Genomic DNA, 21,320 nt, shown 5'->3' on the forward strand with positions numbered 1-21,320 from the left:
ACACATTTTATTCAAATAAATAGAACAGACAAGAGCTACATCCTAACTGAGCATTAAAATTTGAAATATAAAAGGGTGTGGACAATGAATTATTATTTATTAGTTAATAAATAACATGAAACATGAGAACATTTCAGTCAATAAATTAAGATTCAATTTAATTAAACTGACAAAATCATGTTAGACTGAGTGTCATGACTCTCCTGGGCAGCTCACTGTACATTAGTACAATATATTACTCTGGACATCACAACATGGATTCAACATCTGGCCTCTTCACCTTGACTGATTCAGTTAAAGCATAAACGAAAGTGATAATTGGTTTTTGTATGCTGACCTGAAACAATCACATTTAATATGTTTTGTATTTTGTATCATCATAATGATTCCATATCAACTTCTAGATCTTTTATTTATTGTATATATACTTTTCTAAATTGGTTATGTACTAAAGGCTGAATCAGTCTCATATGTGTATGATGAGCTACGAGGGTCCAAAGGCTTATTGGAAGTCTGCATCTCAATGTCTGGCAGTACAGGCTCAACTCCAAAAGTAAATGAAACAGAATGTGATAAATAGCTCATCTTTTTTGACGTATATTCAACTGAAAACAAAACAAAGACTATATTTGATGTCTTACCTCATCAATTAGATTCATTTTTGTAAATATATGTTCATTAAACAAGTTAGCTGCATGTGGACCCATTTTGTGTAAACACATGAAATTATATATCTTCAAACACAGTTTTGTTCCTTCACTGTGGTTGTTTTCAGACCTTAGCCACAGGTCACTGGCATCCACTCCCAGCATCCACACCTGAGCATCGCCGAGCGTGGGCATCCATTAAATTAGGCTTTGACTTTACATTTTGAGGAAACACTCTTTAGCATTGCTCCACACTTGTATTCCCTGCAGGGAGAGAGAAGAAATAAAACACTTGATTCATGAACATGACCACTCCACTTATCCTGTGACCTTCAGGTACCTGGTGTGCTGCTCTGTACCTTTTTGCACATGCTGATTTGCATGACAGCATAGTTGATGAGCGCTTCCCGCAGATCTTTGTCTTTCTGCTCCTTGAAGCGCTGCATGTCCACCCATGCCTTTTCAACGTGCTCTCTGTGGTAAAACAGACCAAATAAAGCACTCAGACAAATCTGGTGAAGATATTATCCTTTAACGCGCACAGGACAGAAAAGGCTCAGCCAGCATGCAGCAGCCTCCATGACTCACTCGCACTCCATGGTTTTCTCCTTGACGGTCTCTTCACCCTCTGCTATCAGTTCCTCCAGCAGCTTCAGTCTGGCCTCTCTCTGCTCAGGGGCCTCCTGGCCAAAAAGCTTGTTGGTCATTCCTTTGAAGGAGAACGTCCGCACAATCTGAGGAAAACATAAAGACAGAAAATTACGTTAGTGAGGCAGGAGAACATCTGGATAACAAACAAATAACAAACACAGGGAGAGTAAAGCACTACGTGGATAACATTAGTTTGCTGTACCCCTGTGGCCAGCTCCTCACGCTGCTGCTTCTTGGAGACGAGGTCCTGGGAGGCCATCTCGAGCTCAAACTGGGTCAGCTCATGTTTCCTGCACACTGCTCTGCCAAAGCAAAGTGCACAACATGATATCATTATCTGCTGTCATCAGGTTGGAACCTACCAGCCAAACAATGGGAGCATTTAACAAACGATTGAATTGTTCTGTGAAAAAGTCAACGCAATCATCTGGGGCATGGGGAGATATCCCACTCTGTGGGCCAGGTTGACAACAAATCGCTTTTACCGCTGTTACTTAATGTTAACAGTCTAAATATAACAAGGCTGAAGGCAGCAGCAGCAGAGGGTGGAGACAGCAGCCCACTGATCCCCGCAGTAACAGTGTAACTCTTTAAGTTTTTGCAGCTGAAGTGGTAAATAAGACAGAAGGATATGCAGACTTTCAACAGCTAAAGTGAGACAGTGCATATGCAGTTTTGTTTCTTTACTGTAATTGTTTCCAGAGCTCAGCCAGAGGACACAATCCCAGCATCCAGGATGGGGCCAGGTTCACCACTCTGTGAAAAACTGTGTGGGCAAGTAGTCCCAGTGTTTAAGAACAATGTTCCTGCAATGAATTTAAATGATTTCATGAAAAGATTTAGAGAATCTCTGCACACGACGGGCGAGGCCGAACACTGGCGAATGAATGAATGCCCATGATCCTCAATCCCTCGGTTGACGCTGCATTAAAAACCGACATGCTTGTCTAAAGGACATTACTACACGGGTTCAGGAACACTTTGTAAAACCATTGTTGTTAAACACAGTTCTTCACTGCATCTACAAATGCAAATTAAGACTGTACCATGCGAAGTAAAAACCACATATCAGCAACACCCAGAACGTGCTTCTCTGGACCCGAGCTCATCTGAGATGGACTGATGCAAAGTGGGAAAGTGTGCTGTGGTCTGATGAATCCACATTTCAAACTGTTTTTTGGAAATATTGGACAAGAGGAAAAGGACCATCCAGACTGTTACCAGGACAAAGTTGAAAAACCAGCATCTGTGATGGTATGGGGGTGTGTGGGTGCCCATGGCATGGGAGAACAAAGTAAGTGTCATCTGAGGATGAACTGTGAACACTATAATGTGTATATAGTGTTGCTAAAACTGGGTCTTACCTAAGAGCTTCAGCGTAGAAGAGATATTCCTTCATTTGGTCCGCATAATGTTCCTCTTCTTCTAAGATGTCATCTATTGATGCAGCATATCTGCAGATGTGTGACAACATCTGTTTTAACAAGCAACACAGCTGGTAATCCTACAGTATGTGTTAAATATAAAATCTGCAGAGGAATTGCAGAAAACTGTGACGACAGAGATAGATGGGATTCTGACAATGCAGCGAGTGTCAAATACTCACGCATCCATATGATGACCGGCACTTTGGAGTCCATCTCCCATCTCTTTCTCTATGGCACTCCACTCACTGCAGTGACGAAATATCACATTTAAATGCTCCTGGATTTTGGGACTGAATAATATTTTTCGAAGTACTGTAGCACCAAATCTTTTTTGTCATGTTGAAGTTTCTGTTTTTTTTAGGGTCTGAGGATAGAAGGTACTGCATGCTGCACATATTGTAAAGCCCTGTTTGGACTAAAAACATTTTTTTACTTGATAATGGTACAATACCTGAAGACTCTTCCATAGTTCCCATGGACCTTGTAAACACCGTAGAGTCGATCTGCAACCCTCTAGAGGAGACACGGAAAAATAGATGAAACTAACCAATTAAAACTATAGCAAATATTCAATCAATAAATTCAAATGTCCAGCCTAAAGAGCCCAGCACGCTTGTTTTTATTCCCTTAACACTAGTTTATACGGTTGTGCTGCTACAACAATACAACAACCCTGATTCCAAAAGAGTTTTAGGCTGTGAAAAAAGTAAATAAATCAGAATGGAATCATTTGCAAATGAACTGTGTATACAGGTGGCGACGTGCTCCTGAGCCCATGAAGAATTATCCCTTATACAATCATGTGTTTCACTCATCAGCATTACACAACTTTCCCAGTCTTTTGTTGCCCCTGTGCCAACTTTGGAAGGAGTTGCGGTATCAAAGTCAGAATAAGCTTTTTACAAAAATCAATGAAGCTGATGAGGTAAAAAATTAAACATATTGTCTTTGTACTGTTTTCAGTTGAGTATATGTCAAAGGGATTAGAAAATGGTTACATTCTGTTTTATTAATGTTTAACACAGCGTCCAAACTTTTTTGGAATCAAAAAAGTCCAGCCTGATTCTGGACAGAAATACAACTCTGGATTGAACTATTTAAAAATGTTAACAGTCTTGTTTAACATTATGTTCTGTTAATTCATACACATGAATTAAGTAATTCCATTATAAATTTACTGTTGCTACTGAAATGAGATTGTTGTGTCTACTACTGTTTCTGAAGTGAGGAATGAGCTTTCAAAGCACAAAGCAGCTATGATGAAAAGTGATAAAAAGGTGATGAGACATCAGTGTTGTGTTCACTATTTGTTTCTGCTGCCCCCAATTGGGAGCAGCATTTAACGCAGGTTTTAAGATTAAAGCATTATTTTTTTTTCCCCAAGATGTTGAGTGTGTGTGTGTGTGTGTTTGTCTGACAGACAGACAGGCAGAAAGAGACCTACTGCTCGTGCTCGGAGCAGCTGAGATGTGTGAGACTGCAGCTCATCGCTGTAGTGTTTCATTTCCATGAAGCGTCTGAGAAAGAAAGAGGAAACAAAGAGACGTGCAGAACACAGTGATTAAAATGAAAAATGAATTTAAATGACTGATTAAAATCAGGCCTAGTTATTTACATTTTTGACTTTTTCTTTTAATCTGATGGATCTGGAGAGGATGATGTCTTTATTCTTCATTTTACTAATTGTTTCAGTCAAGTTTCAGGCAAAAATGCCAAACATTGGCTTTCGCACTGGTAAGTTGATGAAATGACGACATTTTTTGACATTTTAACTCATTTGCTGACGCCTCATGAATCTGGCAAACAGCAGTACTTTATGTACAGTAGCTAGCTTTAGTTAATGTTTATCATGAGATAATACCTAGGTAGCATTAGGATCAAAACATACTTACAGTATAAAAGGTGAAAGTACTGCCCCATTTCAGAATAAGGTAAAGTACGATACTATTATCTAATTCTAATTAATACAAATACTCAATGTTGCAGCTGGTAAAGATGGAGCTGAGATTTTTATTGTTTTTTTTTACTATATATACGACTGAGAAGTGAATTTCACCCCTGGGATCATCTTTTCTTATCAATCATAATGTATTTGTTGATTATAATTTGTATTATTAATCTGAACCTACATAGTAACTTGTCAGATAAATGTAGTGGAGTAAAAAGTAAAATATTTGTCTCTGAGATGTAGTGGAGTGGAAGTAGAAAGTAGCAGAAAATGGAAATACTCAAGTAAAGTACAAGTACCTCAACACTGCACTTAAGTAAATGTACCATATGGCAGCGAGATCAGAGAATATTCAGGCAATTGTGCAAAAGAATAAAGACATTTTAACGGCTGCCCACAAAGAAATATCTCACTTTTAGGAAGAATCCTGTTAACAAAGAGGGAAGGGATTTCAAGATTTACCCAGCGTGATCTCCAGCTGTACCAGACCAGACCAAATTCATTTCAACTTTATTTAAAAACAAACAAACAAACAAAAAAACTATTTTAATTTGTGACACCCCTAGAGGCAGAATATCCAGGAAGATCAGATCTACTTTTACTATAATAGCTTAAGACCATTTAGATTTACTAGTGTTTGTGTGAAACTGAACTTAAAATTGAATATGTTATGTTGTAATATTGTTGTAATATTAAATACATGTTAAGTGGGTGCTTATGTTATGATGTACCATGTTAGGGAACTGTAGCTGTTATGATTTTTGAGAGCCAGATAGATAGAAAGAAGAGGGAGGAAGGAGGAAGAATAATCCTAACAGATGCAATAGGGTTCCAGAAGCCTTGCTGCTTGGACCCCTAATAACTAGAGATGAATTATTAAGATATTACAGGTAACTGTTGACAACATTTTGAACATGATTGAGCTTCTCTTACAGTGTGTTGGGAAAATACACTTATAACTTACTTATCTGGATTTCTCACCCTGAAGGTGGCACTGAGAGCTCTCAGCCTGGAATCTGCCTGCAACAGGAGTAACAGGAGGCGGTCAAGCTTTGTGACATTGAAACATCTTTGCAAGAAAAAAGATTAAGAAGAGCTGCAATTGGGCATTACCTTGGCCTGAAATCCTGTCTCATACACCACTTCCTTCCAGCCATGTTCCTGCCAATCACAGCGTGAAGTTATTCAATCAACCACTGAGCTATAAATGATCGCTTGAACTGCTGGACTGACCAAGAGCTGCAGCTTGTACCTCAGTGAGGAAGTGGTAGAGGATCTGGTCATTGGAGAGGACAGGATGGGACGCCACACGAAGCAGAAAGTTCTCCAGCCCGACCCTGCGGCGCTCCACAAAGTCTGGATCCATGTTGTCTGCCGACAGCTTGTGCCACACAAACTCTGCCTGCATGTAGGAGAACAAACTGCCTGCATTCACCTTTTCCCTTGACATGTCTGCAGTTTATATACTTTTCTTTGATTTCATGCACATCATGTGTTTTGGTATATCAGTCGTATGACACACACAGCTGAACGATTCTCACACTTTTCAGCACTATATGTCATTGAAATGAATAAAGCATTGTGGAAGAAAATGTGGTCTACTCGCACCCCCCTAAGGAAAGCTGTGTTGAGACTTGATGCTCGGCTGAGGAGAACAAAGAGATTATCAACACAGTGTGAACACTGCCTGATGCCACCTCAATTCTGAGGGATGCTTCCTGTGATCAGCCCTTTATCCTAGCTGGGAGCGCTAAATCTGCCCAATTATGGTCATTCTTCAGACATCAAGAACATGTGTAACTAACTGATGGCTCTCCAGACCTAAAACAAGGCCTTATGCTCATCCACGTTCCCCAGCTCACGTTGCATGTGTCTTTAGGTTGCCATCAACACATTTCTCTAACAGGAAACAGTCTACCCCACAATGTCTGGAGGACAGCACAGCTTATCACCTATGACGATGGTTGCCCCAGCAACGGCGCTTCTCTCCCTATCCGGAGGGCGCCAGTTTCCCGAAACAACCCAACAGCTGTATTCTACTCCAGCAGAGAAAAACAAACCTCTCCCTTCGGCCCTGCGGCCCCCACTAGGAGACAGTCAGGGTGTAGTCAAGTGACATCACACACATCATATACAGTCGTAGGTAGGCCTACGAGTAAGTACAAAATTATCTGCAAGAATAAAAACAAAACCGCAATGCCACTGACGCAGCACACCACGCCATCGAGCTGCCGAACATCATTGCAGGGGAAGATCCTTCACCATGAAAGCCCTAGTCATATAGCCATCTTGACCATCGTGCAAAATAATTTCAGTACCACAGAAGCACTTTTTAAATGTTCATTGCATTATCAAATAGTAAAATGACATTAGACAGAGGAACAGTTGTTATATAAAATGTCTAATTTCTCTTTTTAAAAGGTACAGAAAACTCCAAACTGTTGATTTGAATCTTAGTGGGTGTGTATGTAACATCCCGTCTTGCCATCAGGATTCCTGTTATTTGCTCATGTGTCATTTATTTAACGACACTGTGGTAAATTCACTTTCTGGTTCAGCAGCTGCATTCAGGTCCAAACAGAGGGAGTCTCATTAGATTGACAGTCATTAATGTAATGAGTGTGGACAGAAGGTATGAAGTGTTCCAAAGTAAAATGACCGTCTTTTAGCTTTCTTGTTGGGTCGAGCTTTGTGAAGCTGCTCTGTGGCAGGCTACTTTCAGTCCTGGCTCAGTCATCCAGTTTATGGCTGACACCATGTGGATTAGTTTTGTTCTGGAGTCATTGTTGAGATGGTGCAATGAAGCTATTCTTGACTCTACACTCAAACTTAGAATTAAACTTCTGTTCAGAGCAACAGCCTGCTTGTTATTATTTAGGGATGAGGACGGGAGAGTGAAACCATGACAAATCATTAACTGATTTCTGTATTACTCCTCATTTACTAGAAGTTAGCCGGAAGCCAATGATGATTTCTCAACCTACTTCTGCTTGCCCTGTCATATTATAATCAGCAAGGATGTAAAGCACGGCTGCATCCTTTGCGAATCACTGAACTTACCCTCTTCTCAGGCAACGGGGGGACAACGATGTATGGATAGGTAACTATTAGGTAGTTCCGCAGCAGTTCAAATTCACTGTATCTCCTCCACAAAGAGTCCGGGGCTGGGTTACGACCATCGGCAACTGCATCCATTGGCCTTGAAAGATTAAGCCAAGAGACAATGTTGTTATGTTGTTTTTGCACAAAAGACAGAAGTAAATTCATGCAGCACAGAGCTGAAAGAAGGAAGTCTAAGTAAATGCATATCAAAAGATCTAAGCTCGAGCCACAGCACTTCCTCTCAGGGGACAGCTGCTCTCACCGTGTTTCGACGAGGTACACGGTGAACGTCTCCTGCATGTTCACTGCGTTTTTGCCGCTCCTCTTCTCAGCCTCAGCAACACAGATCTCCATTCTGCGCAGGAGCGTGGAGCCCTCCTCCACCATCTGAGCCATCACACAGCAGCATGACTGACAGGCTGGAAACAGCTGTGTCACTGTCCCCACTCCTCTGCCCACTCGTGGTGACATTTTGTTTTCATGTTAGCCTACGAGCTAATGGCTATTTGGATATATGACCTATGGGGCAGTCTTTTATTGAACAAACCAATGTTAGCATGGGAATAACAGCGGACTGGGTGAGTCATACATGACCTCCATGTGTCCATAATGGCGAAAACAATTTAAATATTAACTGAAATAAGACTTATCAACCTGTGTTAACTTTTCTTGTGTTTAGCTAACTTGTCTACGACATAATGTAAGCTAGCTCTGCGCTGGGCTTTACACTGTTGAGCTTTCCAGCGGTTAACAAATACAACGTAACGTTAACACAGCCATGTCTAGGATAAGCGACGTTTCACAATTACAGCTGGAAGGATGCGCTAACATCATGGTTTTACCGTGTTGTTTAAGCTGTTTCGCCTGTCCGCGGCCGTGTGGTAGAAATCATCGTCAGCAGCTACAGACTCTTCTTTCCCATCCTCCGCCATCCTCTCCCTTCCTCCTGATGTTGTTGGTGAGCCAGGACGCATGCGCAGAGCGCACATCATCCAGCGGACGTTAACCCTTTACTGCGCACACCATTATACCATCATAGCACAAGTTTCTGAATTATTATTATTATTATTATTATTATTATTATTATTATATTGTTCAATGAGAAATGCCTGAATCTGAAATAATGACTCATTTCCTACAAAAACATGCACAAGATGCCTACTGTATTTCTAACTTTATGTTCTTGCTTTTTCAACTTTTAAAAATATTTTTTGCACAGTATGGATTTTAAAGCTGTAAAATTTTCATTTTAATTGTACCAAGCTATCAGAGGATAATTAACCCAAGAGAACCTGTGTGTACAGTGTAAACACAAGTGTGAGAATAATAATTGCTCAACATTACTGAAAACTGGGCTGATTGTCCTTATTGAAAATATACCACGAAGCAACAATGACAGAGCGAGAGGGTGTGCATGTGTGTTTGGATGTGTGCGTGCATGCAAATGTCACTCAGTGAGCCTGCAGCCAGGCCCTCTTTGCTGCAGCTTTCCTTGTGACACCATTGTGTGTGGCCTCCATCTCATCAAGCGTACTCCGTCGTTTGGCCTTCATTCCCTTGTCTCCCATGAAAGCACCTCCAGCAAGTTGATTCTGCAGTACAGTTCCCACACTGTGGATTTTAGACTTCCAGAATCACGTCAATTCCATAAAGCCAGTTGTCATAAAAAAGCTTGTATGACATTTAGGGAGAAATGACAGAGGCTATTAATAGTACAATATTCCCACTTGCACCATTGTCTTGAATTCCATCTTCTGCAGGGACATAACCAATATAAAACTTGAATTGTGAACGATTACATGTCGGTCCGCCTGCACAAAGAACACTACCTCTTGTGTTCCTTTCTTTCACAGGGAGAGAATGATATTGTCCCCTTAACAACAAAAAAGGACACTGAGCGTATGTGTGGTAGTTTCCAGCAGAATCTTGAATTCTGGCAGGAGTAGAAAAGGAGATCTGGCACAATGACACAAAAACCCCTTACTGTTGACTGATATGACACTGAGAGGGAGAAGACAGATTCCATTCTCTTAAACAATAATGCCCTCCAACACAAAATTGAGGAGCGAAAGAAAACGCTCAGAATAGAAAATGACTAGAAGGAAGAGCCACTTTTCAAAGCTGCTGAAAAGAAGGAAGAAATGGAGACAAGCTGAAGGAGGTGAAGGAGCAGGAGGAGGCCATGCACCGTAACTAGAAGCTGTTTTAGAGTTTGAGTTCATGTGTTCTGGTATTGATGGAAAATCCTTACTTTATTTATTCTTTATAGAAATTATTTTGCCCAAGAAACCCATATGAAATGGAGATGCATGACCATTAATTGTGAAAACCAAAACGGATTGTACATTTTAGAAAGCAATGTGAACAGCAGCCATGTGTTTCAGTTTGAATCAGTACTTTCAGAGGAGAGACTGACTAGAAAAATCTTTAACTAGGACATAGCACACAATTTTTCTTAGTTGAGAGAGCTTGTTGTATTACATTCTCATTCTGATTTGCATTCATTTTCAGCAATGATTTGCAATAATATAATAAAAAAGGAAATTTGGAAAGCCAAAGCTCCAAACTCACATTCAAATTGAAGATACATAGATACATACATTGCTACATAGAAGCACATTTGCAGCAAAGGTAGAGATCTCCTGTGTGCTCAGTTAAGAGCTGGTACAAGACAGTTAAATAAGCAAAGCAGACAATTTAAAATGTTTAATTGTCAGCGAACATAACAGTTGCATTAACATAACTTTACATTCAAGTGATATGAGACATAAAAGAGATTTACAAGCTGAAGGTCACACCATGTACTCTGATAACACTGATGCTGGAATAACACTGGTTGCACTCTCCTGATCAGCAGTCAGCATCAGTGTTTCAGTTTGGCAGACATTCGTCATAACAACAGCCTCTAGAGAGGCTTTAAAGTCATATAAAAAATATCCTTATATCATTTGGGAGGTCTGCTGCTCGCTACAAGTGTAGAAAATGGGCTAGATTAACCAGGAACTACATACTGGTCAGTGATGTGACCACTGAGTAAAGTGGCTGTCTTATTTGGTAGATTTGTTTCATTATAGACTTCTACTGTCTAGTCTTTGACATCATCTCAGTTAAAGGACACTTTAGTTTATTCCTACTTGAGTCTTTTGTCCAGTTATCGGCAGGGCTGAAAAGCCACTGAGGGAACACTGTGGAAAACAAAACTGGTCTGATTTGTGGAGAAATAAGAAGTTCCCTTTCTGGTGAGATGAAGTATGTTAAGAAATGCAGACCTGTCAGAGGTCGCATCATGTCGTCTAAAAAGCTGTCGCACGGTGCCTGGAGATATCACACAACTGTAAAAATCAACAAACATAATCGAAGGGACAAAAAGGCAGATGGATGGACAGACATCTTGATTCAATTAACTGTGCAGGAATGAGGAAATTTCTGTGCTGTACATTAAAACAGATCATAAAACCGTTGTGTTGTATTAAAACATTGGATGTAATGATAAACTTGGTGCTGTGTGGACTGGCCACCAGCCCCTCACAGACAGAGTGGACTTTGACCACGTCTTCGTCAAAGTGCAGGTCCTGCATCACTCCCCTGCCGTGCACGGCTCCCGGGTTCGTCCTCCAAACCGACAAAGAAGCAGACTTGCTGCGGAGAGGATGGGGCGATGTGAGGATGATGGTGGGAGGAAGAGGAGGTAGATTTGGGGATCTCCCAGTAGCTGCCGTGGAGGTCCAGGGAGGAGAGAGCAGGCGGGTCATCTCTCTGCGTGGGTCTGTCGCACTCTGTAGGCAGAAGGGGCGCGCTCAGGCATTTCCTCTGGCCCGCCTCACTGCAAAGACAATCACACGGATGTTTCAGGGTTTGTTTCATTCACCTGAAACAAGATTCATGCAGCAGTTCAAGACAGCAAATTCATGGGGGATGGGGAAAAGTTTAAACCCCGCCAGGTGCAGTCTTTAATTCTGCTTTTAGAAAGGGGGTTTTTGGATGCTTTTTGGTAATCTGACAAGCACTTTGTTTGAAGCATCCTGAGCCCTTTACTGCCATGATGTGCCCCCATGAACACACTGTGTCTAAAATGCTTAATGCCTCGACTAGATCAGCAGATCATCAGGATGATTTGGGGCCTTCCTTACGTTTGAAAAAAGTGTCCTAGTTTCACGTTGACCCTAAGCGATAAAATTCCTGGATTACCCTCTGACATCACATCCTGTATGGAGAGGTTTAAAGCATTTGGTCTACCCTAATGCTAGCTGTGGCTGCCCACAATTCAAATCCTAATTCCACTGTAAATCCTGTGGTGTGACAAAACAAGACAAAGTGTAGGCAACATGCTTTGCTGTAATATGTCAAAGTCTTGTTGCCAAAGAGATTCCAACATTTGAGTTGTAACTCTGGGTAACGATGTGAAATTATGCCGTTATGTGTGTTTAAAGGATAATTTAGGATAACTAGCCGGTGGTCGGCTAGTTTAGCTGTAGTTTATTAGTTTATTAATTTAGTTAAGTTATTATTCTACTGCCTTCTACATGCATGTGTATGCATGTGTGTGAGTGTGATATCAGCTGGATAAAATATCTATTTTTACTGTACCTTTGAAACACACAATATTACTGAGTTTAGAAATTCTGAGCACCTGTTCAATGGGCATATGGAGTGGATAATAATGTGACTGAACCTGAACACTGTATGCACTGTATAGAAAATCATTTGTGACCTAATGGAGCTGGCTGGTGCTCCTTTCCAGGCCTGTCGGTACATGCTGCCTGCCACCCCAAACAGCCAGCTCACATCAGCTGGCACCTCTGGGATCCACTCCACAAACCTGTGGCAGAGCAGAAAACTGGTGTTTAACACTGAAACAGGCAACACGATGAGTGGAAATGAGCTCTAAGTGCAGAACTCTTTTGCTTTAAGGTGAGATGGCGTCATTGTTTGGATCCTTGCTCACCTTTGGGCCACTGAGTAGGCCGACTGCACAGGAAGTGTGTATGGCATGAGCATGTAGGAGGCCACTCTCATTGGCAGCATCTCGGACACCTTGGCATACAGGCCAGGTTTGTCTTGGCAGGCCTCGCAGAACACTAACGGACAAAGAGAACAGGACGGGTCAACCACATGGCATGTTGACACGCCTCTTTCAAGAGGCACTACAAAATCTGTGACCTTTAACCTTTCCTAAAATCAGCAGGAACTGCAAGAACTTGGAAATCTTCATTCCTAAAAGCCAATAGAGTCTGGGATGACCCCACACCTTTCTTGATGGGCGTAGGCAGGACGATCTGCTCATCCAGCCACCAGTGCTGCTTGCGCAGCAGGCGGAGCCTCCGGAGCACCCACTCTTTGGTGGTCTCCGTGTACTCGCAGCAGCAGGCGGACGGGCTCTCTGGCAGGGAGGGGCCCGACGTCGGGTGCTGCAGCATCAGCAGGTCTGGCACCACAAAACGAGACATCAGCGACACAGTCCAAAGGTTAGGATACAGACCGACAGGGATACCTCATTACTAGGTAAGTTTATTTGAGCGTCACCATGGCAACACAGGATTAGAATACGTACTGTTCTCTTCAAGGAAGCGTAGAGCATCCATATAACCACTCTGACACATCTCAGCCAGTACCTGTGGAGAGGAAAACAAGGCATTTTATTGACTTCACATTATTGATCAGTGACACATGATCATGATTGACACGTGGTCGTTGTAATATTTCTCAGCTGAATTTCCTGTTTTAAAAAAATCAGTAATAGATAACTGGAATTCAATGTTTTTTTGTTTTTTTTTTGTTGATTGGCAGCTGCCATTCTCTGTTTTTTTACTTTTTGTATTGTTTTTGTCTTTGAACCTCATTTAATTTATTGTTGTACAGTGTTGAATGCTGATGGTGCAAAAATGTGGCAGTTTCACAGTAAAGCTGTTCTGTATGTGAAAGGTGTTGAAGTTTTGAGCCTTAAGGGCTGTCCAGTAATCTATTTTTAAACTTATTAAAGAAGGAAAACTCCTTAATGACAAGTAATTTAAAGTTTAGATCGTTTTATTTAATTTTCCAATTTCCATTATTTACTTCCTCACTGAAAAGGGTGAACATTCACATGTTGTATCATGTTAATTTAACTGTTGTTTTTTTTTTGTGATGCCTAACTAAGGTAAGCTAATTGTCTCAAATCAACCAAAGAAATAAAGGGAAATACAATATACATTGTATGTGTACAATTTAGCTTTTTGCATTTTAGTGTTGTCCAGCACAGCATTTTTAGGGGTTTAAAATTTTCCATGGCCTAAAAATGCTGTGCTGGACAACACTAAAATGCAATTTTTCAAATTTTTTTCTGTGTTGTGGTTTGATTTTTTATGTGAGTAACAATGAAAAACAATTAATTCACTTACTGAATGCAAAAAGCTGAATTGTACACATACAATGTATATTGTATACATCTTTATTTCTTTGGTTGATTTGTTTTATTTAGACAACTTTAATCTTCCATACACAATGAATGCACACACATATCAGTGGTGTTAAACTTCTTATCTAACTCTCTGTAAAACAAGTGAATAAGCTTATTTCCAATGTAAAACCACACATCTGAGAAAGACTTGGCAATTACTCTGGATGCTGCCTTTTAAAAAAAAGTTTTTGTGACATTTTTTGGGAGGAATTAATAATATAAATATATATATTTATATATTAATATAATATATTAATAATTATACTTTATATTTGTGAAATCTGTTTTTATTTCCTGACAAAGCACCAAACTCAAAGGTAATGCAAGTTGAAGCTGCTGCGATGTGTTGCTCAGTTATCCCTGTCCTAACACTGTCACTATGACACAGCCGTGCCACCACAGGGAGTTTGTTATGTTGCATAAGAGCAACTTCTTCAATAAAAGAGAGCTCTGACATCAGCAGAGGTGCTCACAACTCGTCCACGGGCTGGATTTCAAATGTTCCTGTGCACGTCAATACAGCACCTGCCGAGTGTTTGTGTTTAGCGACAAGTTAACAAGCATGTGTGGGTCGACTTGTTTTTCATGTGGCATGGTACTGGGAGGTAACTCCTGCCTCCAGGAATGCAGTAAGAGCACACATGACTTGTGCACCCAATTACATAATCGCGGGATCCAGACAGCGCACACGTGAGGGGATCACTGAGGAGGCCAGACTGCACAACAACAACACAGCAAACAGCTCCACCCCAGCAAGGTCAAAGCTCACCTTATCATAAAGGCTACCTAACGCCCATCACAGCGACAGGGAACAACAAGAGGACACATGAGATAAAGGAGAGCGACAGGTAAAAGCAGGGCACATCCTGATTCCACTTCCTGTCAGTGGTGGGGAGAGGGAGTGGAGGGAGATTAAGGAGAGAGAGAAGCTTTTCAGCAAAGACATCTGCCTCTGAGCTACATATGAATGAATCATAACAATAATTGTGCCTTTCCAGCTCTCATGTGTGATTTAAAGGGACTCAGTCCACCAGTGTGAGTGAGGCATAGGTCTTAAACCAGTCAGAAAGCCCCTACAGGGTTACTTTAATTGCTCCCGGTGTGCTGGGGGGTGTTTCCTATCCTAAAACCTCATCTGCCAGCCTCTGAGAATCCTTGTTTGGGATGATGTCAGTTAAGCAGATGTGGATTAAAGGGCATCGTATCTTTAAACTGGAAACTAAAAGTACTTCATGAGGCAGTGGAAACGGCTTCTGTGCTTGACAAATATGAGAGAAATCAGTTTAAGGTGGTTTTAAGAGTTCTATTCAGTCACAGTTTTAATGTTTGATGAGTTTGTATCTTATTCAGTTCTGCTGTGTTGCCCATAAAATTCAGGAGTAAAGGATGTTGGAAGAGTCATAACTCCAACCTCTTTTTTTGGAGAAAATAAATGAAAACAATCAAAGCTTGTTGATATAAAAATATTGATTGGTGAAGCTTTAAATGGACTTTAAGGAAGCAGCATCTGCTGTGACATGTAGGAAAACATACACTATATTCCTATATAATTAATCTTACCTTCAGAAGGGAGTTTAGGAACATTAAGCCTCAGAAATCACACCTAATGTTTAAATTCAATTACAGTTCTGCATCATATTTTTTTTATATCAGCAGCTTCTTCTCCGCCACATGAAACAGCAGAAAGTCCCTCTGATGCCGAAGCACCACCTACCTTGGGTTCTGGCGGAAACAGGGCCCTGCTGAGGCGGTACATGTTGCCCAGGTTCATCTGGATGCTGGTGTTGGTGAAGTACAGCTCGTGGAAGCTGGTGGAGTTGTCGCGCGGGCAGATGTCACTCTCGCCGGAGAAGGGGGAGACGGTGATGGTGTTCTTCAGCTCCGACTGCGGCAGGTTATCGCTGATCCCGCCATCCACGTAACGCTACAGACATAGAAAGAGGCAAACAGACAGAAATAATGTACCTACATACTTTGATTTGAAAGTTAAGGTAGTATAAACTGCAATATTTTCAGCCAGTGCACATGCCAACCTGTGTCATCCACTGCAGAACAGGTGTCATTGAAGCACATTGAAGATTGGTAATGGGGCCAGACTTAAAGCTGCCCTTGCAGGGGCCTTTCAAAATTAAAAACTCAAACACTCTGTAGCAAAACATGACCCCAATTTGCGATATACAAAATCAGCAATGGCATCTTTGAATGTGTGAGTGACACAATTTTCAGAGCCTTTACCCATTTATTTATGTGAGAGGCATCAGTTTCAGCTCCGACTCTGGAGCACGGGAAAATGAAAGGACAACTTTCTCATTTTTAATAGTTTAAAATGCCACTGAGAAGGAATTAACCTTATTCTGAGTGCCAGTTGTAAAATCCCCTCAGCTTGGCAGAGGCGCAACTAAACGGCTGAAAAATGAAGCTCGGAACTGCCAGCCTGACTGAATATAGGTCAGTGAGGAAAAGCAGGTCAGGATCAAGCAATGTGCACACAGAGAATACCAATATGTATTTTGACACTTTCACTTAAATTAGTCAAGTTCTAACTGTAATGTTGGATTTACTACATTAGTACTGGAGCATTAACACTTCGTGGGGTTGCTGTCGTGGGCCTGTAAAGCCCTTCAAGACACTGTATGTTACGTATGCTTGGCTGTAAAAATTACAGCCCAGCTCACAATCTGGCCCTCCATTATCACTGGCTGATATTAGCTTCCCACAGATCTGTCTTATCTGCACATACATCGATCAGTGAGTCACAGGACAGTGCAGCACAGACATGAAACAAGATGAGGTAGTTCAGAAACAGGATGGGATTAAATAACTTGTCCACCAGAGAGCACTGACAAGTCTGTCTTGTTCATCTGTGAAATGTCCATCTCATATACGTATGTCATCACCATATATTTTGGTCACAATTTGTTGAAAAATAAATATATATATATGCGTCAAAGAGTCGGAGTGGGCCTCAGAAATGCAGTATCAGTTGGACTTTAGCACAAACAACCTCAACTTTAACTGCTTTCTCTTGGCTGAGAGGAATGCTGGGTAACTACATTCTCCAAGTGTGTCATTTCAGAACAATCTCCTGGATGTTTCCTGGGAAAAAATGTCGATTTGTACAAAAATAGACCCAACGCTCTGACACAGCATACACTGCAAGTACCAACTAATCTGAGCTCTGAAGAAAGAACCAGGAAGTTAATTTAAAGCTGTTACATAATTAAGTAGAGTTTCTAAGCAGTTGTTGATTGCCAGAGGAATTTCCTCCAATTATAATCTAATGAAATTTAAACCCAAGTAAATACAAATTTCTTCTAGGAAACTTTATTTCAGTATCTACTGAACTGCATGCATGGCTGTTATATAATAATAACTGACAGCTGTGTGAATGAATCATAACAAACTGTCTCCATTGGTCCTTACTATTGGCACCAAACTACAGTCTTTTCAAGGAACTGTTGAAAAATGTCTAATTTCCTTAAGAGAAAATTATTTGTTAACTATGTTAAATGTTATTCACAAGACATCATGCCTCAAGTTATCGCACACTCACGCACACCAGAGAATGAGTCACACTGAGCCGGGCTGTGAGCCAGCAGGTCGTCCAGGCAGCAAAAAGTACACAATGTACAGAATCCACAGATAGGACCCGCATACGCAACACGTACACTCAGACGTGCATGTACACACTCCACATACGTGTGACATGTAAAGCAGCGGCCTACTGGACTCATTGTGATGTTTTTGATGCTGAACTTTGGCAAAAAAGACTGAGACAACAGGCTCCATTCAGGGTGAAATGCACCAAGATGTCCACAAAGAAGGTGTTTGTCAGAGAGCGCCTGTTGTCCCTCAGCCGCTCATGTTGTGACTGGGGCTTCACTGGCTGGGTGTCGTGTCCCACGCTAGGTCCTTTTACTGTACCATTTATGTTTAATTACATATACTGTACATGACTATTATTAATTACTACATTCATTCAGCATTTTGAAGCAGAAAGCTGGTGGTTATTCTGTGTATTTTTACTTCATGTCATCTCATTGATAACTCTTCTCTCTTGATCTTTGTATTTTGTTGTTATTTTGACATTTCAGCTGCTTTCATTGCCACTCTTTAAATGACCGCATCGACTGCACTCAGTCGTGTTCCCTGTGGGAAGCTGAACTAACATTTTAACGGTGTCAGCACTTTCACTTCAGCTGAAACTTTTGGTCGGCGCAGTGATTCACTCTGAACTGACACATGAACCGTTTTCATTGATTATACCTCAGCCGACACTTCAGCTGCTTTCAGTGCTTACATGTCAACTGATGTTTCAAACACGTTCAATACTTAAACTGACACCTCTTTTGTTAGCTCATTCCTTGCTACAGCTTGAAGCTTCTTTGCATTTTTAAAATGCGTCACGTCATCTGGTTGATTATTTTGTTTATCCGTCCTCACACGTCGATCTTTATATTTTGATATTATTACATAGCTTCATTTAAATCATGGCTGACTTCGAGATGGGAAGTGCTGGCTGAGCACAGTGGCACTGAGCCACTGAAATTAGATCACTGTCAAAGTCCAGTAGCAGCTGATAACTCAAATAGAGGGAAACACTGGTATCAGAAACTTGCAGCAAAGCTGATAACCAGAGTTTTTCTATAACCCTGATTCTGAAAAAAAGTTGGGACGCTGAGTAAAACACACAGAATGTGATAATTGGATCATCCTTTTTGACTTACACTCAATTGAAAACAGTAGAAACACAATATATTTAATGTTTGACCTCATCATCTTCATTGATTTTTGTAAATATCTGCTTATTCTGAATTTGATGCAGCAACACGTTTCAAACAAGTTGGGACAGGAGCAACTAAAGACTGGGAAAGCTGTGGAACGCTCCAAAAACACCTGTTTGGATCATTCCACAGGTAAACAGGCTGATTGGTAACAGGTGATAGCATCATGATTGGGTATGAATCATCCTGGAAAGGCTGAGTCGTTCACAAGTGAGGATGGAGGGAGGTTCAACACTTTGTGAACACATGATTGTATAGAGGATGTTACTACATGGATCAGGAACACTTTGCAAAACTGTTGTCAGTAAACACAGTTTGTTGGCAAATGACGGCATTCTGCATCTCTGTTTAAGTTTTACAGAGTCCACACTTTTCTGGAATCAGGGTTGTAAACATGCAAATGACTCATCCTGTTTATTTCTTATGAAAAAGTAATAAAAATAATCTCATAGTTATCTTGCACCTTGTCCTATTTCCAGGTTTGACTGGAATACTGTTACATAATGAACTTGTTTCTGGATCACAGCTACGCTCAAAGGCAATTCAAATGATCTTCAAAACCAAAACTAAAACCGAAGCTAAACCTGGATGAGAAGCAATTCAGCCAGAAGCACCTACCACTCCTCTGAAGGATGGAGGAATCAGCCCGCAGTAGATGGGAATGAAACAGCTACAGATCAGCGCCTGTGGACAGAGGGTAGGGTTAAACCAGAGAAAATCCATTTCCTGTTGCGTGATTAATTTCATGGAGGCCCTGAAGATTAACCGTGTCGGCGCCTCCCCACACCTGGATGAGTTCCTCTTTGGAGCTGAACTCTGACACCAGCACGTTCTCCCCGTCAGACACTCTGGTCAGCGAAACACACAGCCGCCCCGAGGCCAGAACGTGTGCGTCCGACGGCAGGTCACGATTCAGGCCAGACTTTATCACCTTGACCAGGTTGAATGAAGGGTGAAGGGGGCCCAGGTTCCTCTTCCTGGCCTCTTTTGCCACCTCGATCACATCTTCACAGCATTTGGCTAAAAATGAGAAAGAAAAAGGGGACTTTGAAGCTACACCTGCTTTAAAGGTTCCCTGTGATCAGCTGCATGAAAAATCCAAAACACTTCCTTAAGTGTCGACCTGCCACTGGATCAATATTCACTCAAGCTACCAGGAGTCAGTGACCAACAGTGACCTGCGCAATATAATAGAATTGTTAGAATTGCCAGTTCCTATAATTTCCTTAGTTTTCTTCCATCCATCCATCCATCCAGCCCACAGCCTGACTGTTCAAAGAGTTGACTGAGTTCACCTCAGCTTCTTCAATCTGCATTCTTCCAGTACGTGTCTACTGATATCAGTCCTTATGACTGCTCATTCATGCGAGAGAAAGAAAAAGGGCGCCTCTGACTTGCGCCGTCCACAGCAAGAACAGGCATGTCCTCTGTGACCCTGTGGTCCCACACCGCTGTGTTCAGGTTACACAAATGCTGAACATATACTGTATCAATGAAGGCCATTATCAGTCTGATGTACATACTCTGTCAGCTTTGGACTTTAAACCTGACAGTGGCTGATTACTCATATATTACATTTGATCTTGCACAGATATGTTTACATTTACACACATACAAATATGCTTGTTTTGATGAAAAATTTAAAATGTTCAAAATGATGACATTCAGATGAAGTGTGTTTTGGAGCAAGAGAAACTGAGACTCTTCCATACAAGAAAACTATGTGAAAGTACATTCTTTGGTATGTCTACAGTCAGAAATTACTCTTTTAGGCCAGTTTTGTAAAAAAAAAAAAAAAAAAAAATAGAAAAGGTAAAAAGGTAAAATTCAACCAGTTTTCCACACTAATACCTGAACTAATAGAAACCCACACTGCAAAAATATATATGTTGACACTTGTTGTAGTGCAGCAAATAAAACACAAAAACAATAAACTATAATAATAGTTAGAATCATAATGATCATAATTATAATTATAATAATAATAGTGTCCGCTGTCCTCCAGGGTACCGAGCCACAGCGGTGTGTCTTACTTATTGATGCCTGGCTGGCGAGCACCGAGGCGGTCAGAGCACCGGCAGAGGCCCCGTACAGCTTCGTGGCTCCTCTGACGAGGTACGGCGCTTTCTCCAGCAGGCAGCTGGCGACCCCGATGTGGTAAATCCCCAGAAACCCGCACCCGGCGAAAGACAGGTTCCAGCCTCCGTTCAGGTCGAACATGGCGGGGCATGCCCTGGCTGAGGAGCCCCGAGCGGACAGATCAGCGAGTGTGCCGCGGCTTGGCCGGAGTGTCCTGCTCGGTGGAGAGACACAGACTGCGGAGCC

The 21,320-nt window shown here is 41.4% G+C and overlaps 2 protein-coding genes across 2 annotated transcripts; both read right to left on the reverse strand.

Annotated features, from left to right (window-relative positions):
- LOC121625742 (sorting nexin-4-like) lies at window positions 1-8,716 on the reverse strand. The gene is made up of 14 exons (XM_041963985.1): window positions 8,618-8,716; window positions 8,038-8,162; window positions 7,734-7,872; window positions 5,926-6,075; window positions 5,787-5,834; window positions 5,638-5,693; window positions 4,170-4,242; window positions 3,177-3,238; window positions 2,905-2,970; window positions 2,663-2,752; window positions 1,501-1,600; window positions 1,236-1,381; window positions 1,007-1,121; window positions 1-911 (listed from the first exon to the last, which is right to left on the reverse strand). The coding sequence occupies exons 1-14, from the start codon at window positions 8,705-8,707 to the stop codon at window positions 864-866; spliced, it is 1,308 nt and encodes a 435-aa protein (XP_041819919.1). The 5' UTR covers window positions 8,708-8,716; the 3' UTR covers window positions 1-863.
- A 1,344-nt stretch (window positions 8,717-10,060) lies between these two features.
- On the reverse strand, window positions 10,061-21,320 carry pnpla3 (patatin-like phospholipase domain containing 3). Its single transcript, XM_041963919.1, has 9 exons — window positions 21,029-21,320; window positions 19,783-20,015; window positions 19,614-19,679; window positions 15,926-16,135; window positions 13,327-13,387; window positions 13,024-13,200; window positions 12,721-12,853; window positions 12,487-12,594; window positions 10,061-11,598 (listed from the first exon to the last, which is right to left on the reverse strand). Exons 1-9 carry the CDS (start codon window positions 21,213-21,215, stop codon window positions 11,334-11,336), a joined length of 1,440 nt encoding a protein of 479 aa, XP_041819853.1. The 5' UTR covers window positions 21,216-21,320; the 3' UTR covers window positions 10,061-11,333.

Source organism: Chelmon rostratus, chromosome 22 (genome assembly GCF_017976325.1).
Source record: "Chelmon rostratus isolate fCheRos1 chromosome 22, fCheRos1.pri, whole genome shotgun sequence".
Lineage (NCBI taxonomy): Eukaryota > Metazoa > Chordata > Actinopteri > Chaetodontiformes > Chaetodontidae > Chelmon > Chelmon rostratus.

Excerpts from the sequence above, each read along its gene's own strand:
- LOC121625742 (XM_041963985.1), bottom strand. The coding sequence starts at position 8,707 with ATGGCGGAGGATGGGAAAGAAGAGTCTGTAGCTGCTGACGATGATTTC. Across the intron at positions 5,694-5,786 it reads AGACAGGATTTCAGGCCAAG|GCAGATTCCAGGCTGAGAGC; the intron begins GTAATGCCCAAT and ends CTCCTGTTGCAG. Across the intron at positions 2,753-2,904 it reads GCCGGTCATCATATGGATGC|ATATGCTGCATCAATAGATG; the intron begins GTGAGTATTTGA and ends ACACATCTGCAG.
- pnpla3 (XM_041963919.1), bottom strand. The coding sequence starts at position 21,215 with ATGTTCGACCTGAACGGAGGCTGGAACCTGTCTTTCGCCGGGTGCGGG. Across the intron at positions 12,854-13,023 it reads GCCTACGCCCATCAAGAAAG|TGTTCTGCGAGGCCTGCCAA; the intron begins GTGTGGGGTCAT and ends TTTGTCCGTTAG. Across the intron at positions 11,599-12,486 it reads GCACCAGCCAGCTCCATTAG|TGAGGCGGGCCAGAGGAAAT; the intron begins GTCACAAATGAT and ends TTGTCTTTGCAG.